The following is a 12,259-nucleotide window of genomic DNA, read 5'->3' as shown; positions in this document are numbered from 1 at the left end:
GAGGAATGGCCAGAGTACAGTTCCTTGTGGTGCACCAGTGCTGCTGACCTCCATCTCAGACACACAACCTTTCAGTCTCACAAACTGGGGTCTGTTTGTGAGGTAGTCATAGATCCAGGTGGTTGTGGAGGTATCCACCTGGAATTTATGGAGCTTCTCACATAACAAAGCAGGCTGAATGGTATTAAAAGCACTGAGAAATGAAAGAACATGACCCTCAGAGTGCTGCCTGAATGGTCCAGATGAGAGTGTGCTCTCTGGAGCAGGTATATGATGGCATCTTCAACCCCAAGTCCATTACGATATGCAAACTGGAATGGGTCCTGAAAGGGGTTTACTTGCTTGTTGAGGTGAGCCAGTAAGAGTCTCTCCAGGACTTTCATGATGTGAGATGTCAGGGCAACTGGTCTGTAGTCACTTGGTTCAGCTGGTTGTGTTTTTTTAGGCACTGGAACAAGGCAGGAGGTTTTCCACAGCACCGGGACTCTATTTTGTCTCAGACTGGTGTTGAAAAGGTGCTGGAGAATCGGACATAGTTGTTCTGAGCAGGTCTTGAGAACTCTGGGACTGACACCATCTGGACCTGCAGCCTTGTTCTGGTTCAGTTTCTCAAGTTGCTTCTTAACCTGATTGCAGGAGACAAACAAGGTGGAGGTCTCAGGATGTCCTGATGTGGAGGGAGATGAAGCTGTGTTCTGGTCCATGACTGAGCTGCAGGGTGACAGATTGGAGGCGTGACAGGAAAGCAGTGGGCTTATGGAGGGTGTGTGGTTCTTCTCAACATCTGGAGACGTTGTTGAAGTCTCCGGAGATCGCCATGAATGAGTTTGGATGCTGTGTTTGTAGCCGAGCAACGACGGAGCTGATGACATCACAGGCTGTGTCTGGTGCGGTACCAGGTATTATATAAACCACTACCAGAATAACACAGGTAAACTCTCTGGGTAAATAATATGGACGGAAGCTCACAGCTAACAGTTCCATGTCCCTTGTGCATATCTTCTCCTTGACAGTAACATGTCCAGGATGACACCAACGCTGGTTAACCAGCACTGCAATTCCACCATCCTTTAGCTTTCCGCTGTGTTGTCTACTGCGGTCTGCACGGACCGTTTTAAAGCCCGGTACAGACACATTACAGTCAGGGATGTGTTCATGCAGCCATGTCTCAGTGAAGCACATAATACTGCACTCTCTGTATTCTTTCTGAGACCTTGTTAGCATCTCGAGCTCGTCTGTTTTGTTAGCTAGCGATCTCACATTACCCATGACGACGGTCGGGAGAAATGGTTTAAATCTCCATCGCTTTCTCCTTTGTCTCACTCCCGCTCTGCGTCCTCTTCTCTTTCTTTTCAACTCCATCTGGATTTGATGTGTTTTTTCACTGATAATCCTGATTTGGGAGAGGTTAATCAGTTGATCCTGATTGTAAACAAGTCTTTCGTTGCCATGGAGACTCATCATAACAAGCCTTGAATGAGCCAAAAATATGCAAAAAAATCTTCCTTGCAACACACCCTCCGAACCGGCATGAAATCCTCAGAAAAAAATACCTAATTTGAGGTAATATCTATGTGAGAAGAGTTTTTACTTTAAAAAAAAAAAATGAAGATAGCAAGTCAGAGCTGCTACAGTTTGCTGCAAACAGACGGCGCAATCTAGAATGAAAATGGAAATGCAGAAGTCATGTGGTTAATGGAGCTGCCATTAGCTCCAAGCACCAATAGTTGCATGTTCATCATTTATTCTTGCTGATTTGGAAGAATTTTCTCGGCTAAATAGCTGAAATGATGACATTTGTTGCCTTGTGAGTCATTAGTTGAATATTCTGAATCATATAAGTCAAGTGGGGCTGTCCTGGCTGGCACGCCTTTGCAGCATCGCATGGACATTGGGGACAGTTCCGCTGGGGGACCGGAGGGTGTGCTCCAACTACAGGGGAATCACACTCCTCAGCCTCCCTGGTAAGGTCTATTCAGGGTCCCTGGAGAGGAGGGTCCACCACATCTCTGATCTCAGAATCTCTGATTGAGGAGGAGCAGTGTGGTTTTCGTCCTGGTCGCGGAACAGTGGACCAGCTCTTTGGGGACCTGGAGGGGGCATGGGAGTTAGGATGCATCTGGTCAAGATACCTCCTGGACGCCTGCCTGGTGAGGTGACTTTTTTCTTTTTTACTTTTATTAATTCATCAATATAAATATAGAGTTGTGCGAAGTCTGAAAATAAAGTGTTGGATCAAAACTGTACAATTCAGAAGTTACCAAGAAAAACACTTGGAGAGCGTAAACCTCCGCCACGGCCTTTAAAAACTTCCTGGATCCAAACAGTGATCTGGATCACCACCAAAATTAAACCAGTTCTTCCTATTCACATTTCCAACAAGTCGTGAAAATTTAATGAAAATCCGTCCTTAACTTTTATAGTTATCTTGAACACAAACGGATGTAGCAGGACACAGCTGTGTCTTTTTAGTAGTTTCTGGCTTCCCCTCCCAGCAGCCAATCGCTGCAGGGGAGCCATCCTATATAGGTAAGCTGGGAATTCAGCTCTTAGATTGCCGATGAGCAGCTGGGCTACATTCAGGGGATTCCCTGCTTCCGCTTCAGGTTGGTGGCAGGTAGGCTCAGCGGCAGTGCAGCATGTCACGTTTTAATTACATTTTATCCATCCGGTACTGCTCTCTGGGTTTGTTTCAGAGATCGGCGCTGGGTGCTCCGAGGCTTGGTTCAGTAGCCTGGACTTGTTCATTGCTGTGGCAAGCTGTTGCCAGCAGCATCGCGGGTTCCGAGGCACACGACGGTGTTCCAGTCTTATGGTCAGGCAGAAGCTGACATAAATCTGCTGGCGCTGAATTAGTTGATGTCAAAATACTCTGTCACCCACGTTGTACTGGGCCGACGCTGATCTCCTTTGAGTTACGAGGAGCAGCTGGATGCGCTGTATCAAACTGCTCTGGAGACCGCTGCTGCTCTGCTCTGACGCATCTCTTCAGGTGTTCCATCGGCTGCTCTGTTTTACTGCGGCTTCTACTTCACTTCATTCCCTTCTCCGCCTGCAACAACCCCTTCTTGGCGAAAGGGAACACTGACGTGGGCGCCGGATTCACCACAAGCTGGTGCAGACTGGACAGTTGAGCCGCCCATGATGGTGGGGAGCGGCAGAAGGACATTTTGGGACAAAGCTGATTATTTTCTTCTTAATTGTTTAATTTGTGTTTAACTTATTTCTATTCTTCAGGTGCTGAGACTGCAGTGGTGGATTGGTGTCCTGGTGGTGGTGCCTCCCTGCTTCTCTGGTGTGGTTTTAGTTAGTCTTCATGTGTGGTGTTCTTGGGGTCCCTTCCCTAGCTTCTGGACACATCCACCCCAGTAGGTCTCAGCCCTGATTTATCTTTCTTTTTAAAGTATCTAGTAGGTTTTTAAGTGGGAATAATCTCTTTTTATAGTAACTGATGTCTGCCTCCATTGGTAAACGAACCTGAGTGCCTGGTGGTGGGTGTAACCACCTAGCTATTTTCCTTGGGCATAATACCCAGGGTGGTGTTGTCCGGTTTTATATCTTTAGCTTGTAGCTGACTGTTTCGTGCCACACAGACAAACAGATAAAGCCGGTAAAAACATAACCTCCTTGATGGAGGAAATTATGCTACCATGTAAAACTCTTTGTGAAGCATCAATATCATATTTTTCCATAAACACCTCAAAGGAGTAAAATTTGCATTTAGTAGATTATTTCACTGTGTTAACATTACTTGTTAACCAGTAATGTAGAAAAATATTTTGTGTGTAATATATACGCGTTGTTCCACAGAAAACAGTTATGTGGGGAAACTACTTTGATCTGCAGCAAGACTGGAAAGCAGAGACCCATCCAATATGGCGGTGACGCTGGTTCACTCTCCAGCACACAATGAGGCGTCTACGTATATTATGTCTATACCTGCTACAGCTTGCTAGCACCTGTCTGATGTTACCTTCAAACAGGTGCTACATTATACAACAAAGCCATGATATTGTCTGTTCCAGGTTTTACTGTCTGCTAACAAACCAGTAGTGGAAACCAGTCCGTCTGTCTGGTTTAACTGGTGTCAGATGGGAAATTAGCTGAATGGCAGAGATCTCAATAAATCCTTTTCAAGATCTTTTCAATGATTTGAAGGACAAGTCGCTGCAGATGCTGTAAATGATGATTTATGTATCAAATCAAATTACTTGGGATTCATTTTTCTGATTAATCTAATTGATTATGGAGAACAGTTATATCAATAAATAATTAATTTTTCACTTTTCATTGTGTAATTGAATAAATACACATGTAACCCTGTTTATTGTTGTTGTAGCCAGAAAACTATTGTAAAATATCAAACAATTTTTAATCTGAAATTCACATCTTAAAAAAATACAACTTTCAAACAGAAAACAAAACATTTTTATTCAGTATAACCTTATTGTACAGTCTCACAGAGATGGAGAGTATGTGCAGAGATGGTAACCACGGCAACATGGAACTGGGAAGCTTTTGGACAATGTGACTGGACGTACTGGAGCAGCTTCATGCTGACAGGAAGCACAAGATGGAAAAGACTGTGTGGAAAACTGCAGCAGCTGCATCAGACAGAGGAATCCTGGAGGTTCACCAGGCTCTGACATCTGCTGGAAAACATTAAATACATATTTATACTATCAAATATTCATCATTTAACTAATAACATTCAGAATTATCCAGCATGACCAGGCTGTCTCTGCATTAATGCTGCTGTTACTGAGACTTTTTCTCTTCATGGATGTAAAACTCCTCCTAAATGAACCTCACAGAAAGTTAAATATCTAGTTAATATTATGTCTAGTTTACAAGCAGGAATTAAAACCAGGTGAACTAATTCAGTCATCACCAAAGGATAAATCTAAACCTCAACAAAAATCTTTACATGGGAACAAACATCAAACAACTGCAAAAAAAACGGAGATAAATACAGATTTACTGGCAACGTCTAGAGACTGGAGTCTGGCTCCTGTTAGCTAACCACAGTTTAAACTATCACTAGCTGCTTGATTAACTAAAACTGGCCAAATTAAAAAAAACAAAAAAAAAACCAGTTGATTTAATCATTTTAGCCTGTTACCTGAGAAAATGCCACTCTCATTGGAGCACTCTGGATTTGACCATTTCCATTCTTAGCCTAAGCCCCACCCATTTCCAACAGGAAGTGATTTTTTCCCCCAAGGGTGGTCCTTCTCCTGAACAATCAATCTCAAAAACTCGGAAATTCTTTACATGTCGAACGCTTTCAGACAAAAACTCAAGTTGCTACACCAAATGTAACCATGGTAAATAATGCTCCGACCCCATGAAGGACCTGTAACTTAGCCAGGAAACCTTTGATCTCCACCAAACCTGACAACGTGGATAGTCATGCTGTTAACTGAATCGTGTATGTGCATGTTGAACAAGTCCCAATTTGGATGAATGGCGCCTCTAGAATAATGCAATTGGTTAGCCCCGCCCACTCAGTTGACTGAAATGCACGACATATGGTACACAAATGCTCCATGTCAAGCCCTACAAAAACCCGTATGAACCTATTGGCTAATTTAAACAGTCGATCACCACCTGGTGGTGAGTTGGGTCAGGTGGTGGGGGAGGAAGCCGGTCAGATCTGGCAGGCCCAAACGTGTTGTGAGGGTCTGCTGGGAACGTCTGGCTGAGTCCCCCGTCAGAGCGAGCTTCAACCATGTCCCGAGTGAGGCGGGGGACATTGAGTCCGAATGGGCTGTGTTCCATGCCTCTATTGTTGAGGCGGCCGGCCGGAGCTGTGGTTGTAAGGTCGTTGGTGCCTGTCGTGGCGGTAATCCCAGGACTCTTTGGTGGACACCAGCAGTGAGGGATGCCGTCAAGTTGAAGAAGGAGTTTGCCGGTAGTAAGTCGGATTCGTTTCCGGTGAGGGTTGGACTCCACCAAGGCTGCCCTTTATCACCGATTCTGTTCATAACTTATATGGACAGAATTTCAGATGACGTGGTCCTGTTGGCTTCATCTGGTTGTGATCTCCAGCTCTCACTTGAGCGATTCGCGGCCGAGTGTGAAGCGGCTGGGATGAGAATCAGCACCTCCAGATCTGAGACCATGGTCCTCAGCCGGAATAGGGTGGATTGTCCTCTCCGGGTCGGGAGTCAGGTCCTGCCTCAAGTGGAGGAGTTTAAATATCTCAGGGTCTTGTTCATGAGTGAGGGAAGGATGGAGCGTGAGATGGACAGACGGATCGGTGCAGCGTCTGCAGTAATGCGGGCTCTGCGCCGGTCTGTCATGGTGAAGAAGGAGCTGAGCCAGAAGGCGAAGCTCTCGATTTACCAGTTGATCTACGTTCCTACCCTCACCTATGGTCATGAGCTGTGGGTCGTGACCGAAAGAAGGAGATCTCACCATTTGGATCCAGGATTTGCCCTTGGCGCAGGTTTGCGCGCTCTGAATGGTTTTCTAGCTTATAAATGGTATTGTACTTTTTTGAACATTTTGATGATAACATTATTTTAACATCATTTTACCAATTAATTGCAGGACATTACTTGTCAAAGCTGAGTCTAAAGGTATGCTAGTGTAACACTCTTTCAGCTGTGAATAGCGAATGCTTGGGTTCGTTTTAACTAAGGTGCACGAAGGGACACCTGAAAAGCGGATGACTTGAATTTCCCCTTGGGGATGAATAAAGTATCTTTGATTTGATTTGATTTAAAAGTAAAGATAATGTCCAAAAATGTCTTTCCACAGATATGACCTGGAGATCACTGAAAGTTGTCAAACTGCCTGACCTTTATTTAACATCCACCCAGTTTTGTCGACAAGAACAGTAGGACGAGCAAATTAACATAAAACTTTAATCACAAAATAAAACAAATAAGCCAATGTTTTTCCAGCTGGTTCAAAACCTCTTAGCGGCACAATGTCCTGTCATTTTTGTTTTTTTTATTTCTGTTACACCCGTCTCAATACTATCAGCATTTCTCAGTCCAACACATTCAAATACCAAATGAAATGTAAACCACATCAAAACAATTTGAGTCTCATATTAAACGGCGGTGGGCCCCAACACACACAATCACAGTTACTCATGCTCGTACTGAACTCACGGATCCCAGGTCTCAGGGAAAAAACACGTTGTAGACTTGTTGCAAAACATTGATACAGCAGACTGGGTGGTGACTCAACGCGACGTTGTCCGCCATTAACTGCCTTCACACATGCCACACCGAAGCTCCTTTCCCAAATGTCCTTGAGCTGCTTCGAGTCTTTCCTCGCGTCACGCTATATGACGTGACATGATATCGTGTGACGTCGTGATGCAACAACGTGATCTGTTTGGATGTTACGTGACATGACATAAATGCCAGATTTTTAACCCTTACTGTACGTTTGGGGATCCGAAATGAAGCTTAAGACTGAATTCATGTCAAACACTAGCATTCATATGACCAATGAACGGTCAGTGCAGCAAGCAGCTGATTGGTTCTTCAGCTCGAATGGCTTTTGTGCTCCAACCAAACCGTTTATTCTGAAACCCAGCAGCAGACGTTATCCTGCGTCGTGGTGTATCACCTGCCGGAGCGTCAGTGGCGATTCCTGCGGCAGCTCAGGAGGCTGCAGAACGTTTTCCTGAAGGTGATGTTGCACAGCGCGTAGCAGGCGGGGTTGATGGCGCTGTTGACGTAGCACAGCCAGTAACCTGTGGTCCACAATATCTTGGGGATGCGGAAGTGGCAGAAAGCGGCGATGACGGCCATGATGTTGTATGGAGTCCAGGTCAGGATGAAGGCCAGCAGGATGGCCAGGATGGTCTTAGTGACCCTCCTCTCCCTCGCCATGACCCGTCTCTGCCGCCTCTCCTGGGACCTGAAACTGGGGCAGGTGGAGAATGCTGCCGAGGCGGACCGGTGGAGGTCAGTGTTGGACGAGGAGTCATTGTCCATCTTGTTGGAGTCTTCGTCTCCAGCGTGGTAGGAAACAGAGCGAGAAAGACGGCGCTGAGGAGACAGGAGAAGGGTCAGTTTCTGACATCACAAGCAGAAGACAGAATGTGCTAAACTGAGCCTACCAGGCGTCTCCACCCATCCCCCGACTCCAACACGTCTACAGGATTTCCCGACGCTCTCTGGGTCCATCTGGTCTTCAAGCCAGTGGACTCAGACTGGTTTAGGTCCAAACCCAGATCACTGGCCACACAGCTGCGTCGTTTCAGGACGTCTTTGAAAGACCGGCTGGACGTCCTGGGCGCCACCCGTTCGGCTCTGAGTGCGCTCAGGCGGCTGTGGCTGGCAGCCGACAGGCGGCTGTACAACCCGACCATGACGAGCGCCGGCAGGTAAAAGGAGGGGAGTGTCGTCCCGAGCGTGACAGCTGGACTGACCAGAAGCTGGATGTAACACTCGTCCTCAGGGATGAGGCGCCGTCCGCCGACGCTCTGCCAACATAGGATGGCGGGGGTCCAGAGAAGGAAGGACAACAGCCAGGCGGCACCGATCATCAGGCTTGCTGTCCTGCTGGTTCGCCACGCCGGATAGCTGAGCGGCCGCGTCATGCAGAAATACCGGTCCAAACAGATGAGCAGCAGGTTCAGGACTGAGGCATTGCTCACCACATAGTCCAGGACGAGCCACGTGTCGCACAGCGCCGGCCCCAGGGGCCAGCGGCCCCGCAGCTGGTACAACGTGTACACATTCATGGAGAGCAGGCCAATGATGAGGTCAGCCACTGCTAGGCTCAACAGGAAGTAGTTGTTTACCGTCCGCAGGTGTCGGTTCACCTTGATGGAAAGGATGACTAGCGCGTTACCCAGGATGGTGACCACACTGAGGGAGCCGGTTACCATGACTACGAGGATCAGCTGAGCGATGCTGTACGGATACAGGTCTGTAACCGGAGGGTGGCAGGACACGTTTGTGCAGGGGCTGAGCCGAGAAGAAGTGTTGAGAATAAAATCAGGTTCCATGTTTCCTACAGACACACACACACACACACACATATTCCTGTCTCAACTGCAAAGTGGGGACCGAGTACATTAACCTGTAGAACCACAGATTCCACATTTCAGCATGAGTGACATGTATGCACATGTAGAATCACTTCTAGATCTTAAAAAGTTACTTGGATCAGAGTAATAAATTATTATTCTACTTTGATAAGTTGTTGAGGTTGTATGGGAAGCTTGACTTCACTGACACAATTATATTTCACTTTAAAAATGGATATTTTTGATAAATTATCAGAAAAATAATTTACATTTACTTGAACTTTTTTTTCACTATGCTGCACGGTGGAATAGTGGTTAGAACTGTGGCCTCACAGCAAGGTCGCTGGTTTGATCCTTGGCTGTGGAGGGGTTTGGTCAGTGGTCTGTGTGGAGTTTCCATGTTCTCCCCGTGTATGCTGGGTTCTCTCCGGGTTCTCCGGGTTCCTCCCACCGTCCAGAGACATGATGACCAGAGACTGGTTACTCTGACTTGCCCTAGGAGTGTGTGGTTGTGTGTCTCTGTGTGTCCCTGCGATGGACTGGCGAGCTGTCCAGGGTGTACCCTGCCTGTCGCCCAAAGCCAGCTGGGATAGGCTCCAGCTTCCCGCCACCCTGAATTGGATTAAGAGGTTTAGGAAATGAACGATTTTTTTTTTTTTTTACTGAATCCCGAAAACCAATATTTTTATTAAATATGAAGAAATCTGATAAAAATCCCGTCTGATCATTGCAGATTAAACTACAGAAACTGGTTCTTTGTCCTTGGTTATGTACTGACTGCCGGATCCTGCCGGTTAGGAGACTTCTATCCGAAAGGATCCGCCGGAAGCAGGACCGGGCTGGAACGGGTTCAGTGCCGGGACTGAACCTGAGGTACTGATCCAGACCCTGTGAGGAGATGATGATAAAACCAGAGTAGGACATGAGGACTGGATCAGGTCTCTGGATGTGATACAGTGAGTTTGTTATAATCCAAAGTGGGAATTCAAAGCGATCAGCTGATTTAAAAGATCATAATTCTAATTAAGTAATTAAAAAAAAGTTGGTTTTTTTCCATTGACATTAATTTATTTTCCTCTGCGAGCGGAACCTGGTGGTAATGAAGCCGTTTTGTTTCAGTCTTTCATCAGGACTCAGACTCGTCATCGTTCTGACACATTTAATCAAGCAGGCACTGACGGACCCAGTCCAGAGACCCGTCTTCTGGTCTGGTTTTAGTCTTAGCTCGCCATGCCTTCAAGGTCTAAAAATGTTGGAAATGTTGCTCACCTCTGCTGTCGGAGCTGCTGCAGCTGTTCGTCCTCCTTCAGACCATCATCATCGTCATCACCAGCAGCAGCAGGTTTTATGCAGCCGAGGAAGATTTATTCTCATCATCAGCGTGAAGCCCTGCCTGCAGCCCCCCCCCCTTTAGATGCAAATTTAATAACCTGACAACATCTTTTTAGAAGAAAAATAAATGATGAAGAGGAGATATTTTACATAAACTACATCCTGCTTCGTCTAAACAACCAACCATGAGCAAAACTATCGACTTTCATCCTGGAAAACGCCATCCTGACGCCACGGTGGAGGAGTGGTTAGCGCTGCAGCCTCACAGCAAGGTTCCATGCTCGAGTAGGCGTGACCAGTAGCGTCATGGGTTTAGCATGTTCTGCTCTGTGTGTGTGTGTGTGTGTTCCCTTCCTCCCACATGTCAGGTTGACGGATCACGTGAACAAAGCGTGACTGCAGAATGTTCCCCGAGTGGAAGCAGGAAGTGATCACTGAACGGGGTTTTACTGGACCGGGATCTGGTTTCTGTCGGAACCCTCCGCCGTTAGGGCCGAACCGGTTCAGCCGGACCGGGATCTGGTTTCTGTCGGAACCCTCCGCCGTTAGGGCCGAACCGGTTCAGCCGGACCGGGATCTGGTTTCTGTCGGAACCCTCCGCCGTTAGGGCCGAACCGGTTCAGCCGGACCGGGATCTGGTTTCTGTCGGAACCCTCCGCCGTTGGGGCCGAACCGGTTCAGTGGTGTCGGACCAGGATCTGGTTTCTGTCGGAACCCTCCGCCGTTGGGGCCGAACCGGTTCAGTGGTGTCGGACCAGGATCTGGTTTCTGTCGGAACCCTCCGCCGTTAGGGCCGAACCGGTTCAGCCGGACCGGGATCTGGTTTCTGTCGGAACCCTCCGCCGTTGGGGCCGAACCGGTTCAGCCGGACCGGGATCTGGTTTCTGTCGGAACCCTCCGCCGTTGGGGCCGAACCGGTTCAGTGGTGTCGGACCAGGATCTGGTTTCTGTCGGAACCCTCCGCCGTTGGGGCCGAACCGGTTCAGTGGTGTCGGACCAGGATCTGGTTTCTGTCGGAACCCTCCGCCGTTAGGGCCGAACCGGTTCAGCCGGACCGGGATCTGGTTTCTGTCGGAACCCTCCGCCGTTAGGGCCGAACCGGTTCAGCCGGACCGGGATCTGGTTTCTGTCGGAACCCTCCGCCGTTGGGGCCGAACCGGTTCAGTGGTGTCGGACCAGGATCTGGTCCAGCAGATCCTGGTCCGACACCACTGAGACGTCCCATCATCATGGCCTCGTCTCCCTTTTCATCCGCTGACGTTTCCCAGAAAAACACGGGTAATGTCCTACATTTCATATCTGATAGTTTAAAATATGTCCAAGTGCAACTTTTACTCAGAACTCCTGAAGGGACCCTCGTCCTCCGTCACCTGCTGGAATTAGAACATATCCCAAGAATAAAACGATTTTTTTTCGATGATTAAAACACAACTTTTCCTTCCTTCCAGCAGGTCTCATGAAGTTTCAGACCAACTCAATGTTTTACCAGGAACACCCAAAAGCCTTCTCTGCCAGCAGCGCCATGACTCTGAACGTGTGTGTGTGTGTGTGTGTGTGTGAGGCCCGGGCAGACAGCCGGCCTGATCCGGTTTCTGGTTCTACCAGAGCTTTCCCTTCCCGTTCAGCTCAGGATAAAAGAGTGGGTTCTAGATGAGATGCGATCCGTCTGTGAAACGCCGAGACGTCGACAGGTTTTATGAAGCTGAACCGGATCATGTCCAGACCCGAGACCGCTCATCGTCCACAAAGCCGCCCGCACCTTTTTTTACATTTAAATATTATAATATAGATATTTACTTTTTCTCAATTCATTTCAGTCACGTTGGTCGTTTCAAACCTTTATTTTAAATACAGCTGATTGGTCCATCTCACCAATCATGCTGACTGACAGCTGCCCTCGTCCAATCAGATGCATGTAACCGGGCA

General features: G+C 47.6%; 1 protein-coding gene across 1 annotated transcript; it reads right to left on the bottom strand.

Moving 5' to 3' along the window:
- Positions 1–7,601: 7,601 nt before the first annotated feature.
- On the bottom strand, positions 7,602–8,980 carry LOC306764639 (muscarinic acetylcholine receptor M4-like; the record flags this gene model as incomplete). Its single annotated transcript, XM_079251830.1, has 2 exons — positions 7,602–8,015; positions 8,087–8,980. The coding sequence occupies 2 exons, from the start codon at positions 8,978–8,980 to the stop codon at positions 7,602–7,604; spliced, it is 1,308 nt and encodes a 435-aa protein (XP_079107956.1).
- Between the last annotated feature and the right edge of the window lie 3,279 nt (positions 8,981–12,259).

This window comes from Telmatherina bonti, assembly GCF_933228915.1.
Source record: "Telmatherina bonti genome assembly, chromosome: 2".
Lineage (NCBI taxonomy): Eukaryota > Metazoa > Chordata > Actinopteri > Atheriniformes > Telmatherinidae > Telmatherina > Telmatherina bonti.
Note: the sequence above shows the minus strand (reverse complement) of the source record. Positions and strands in the feature narration are given on the sequence as shown.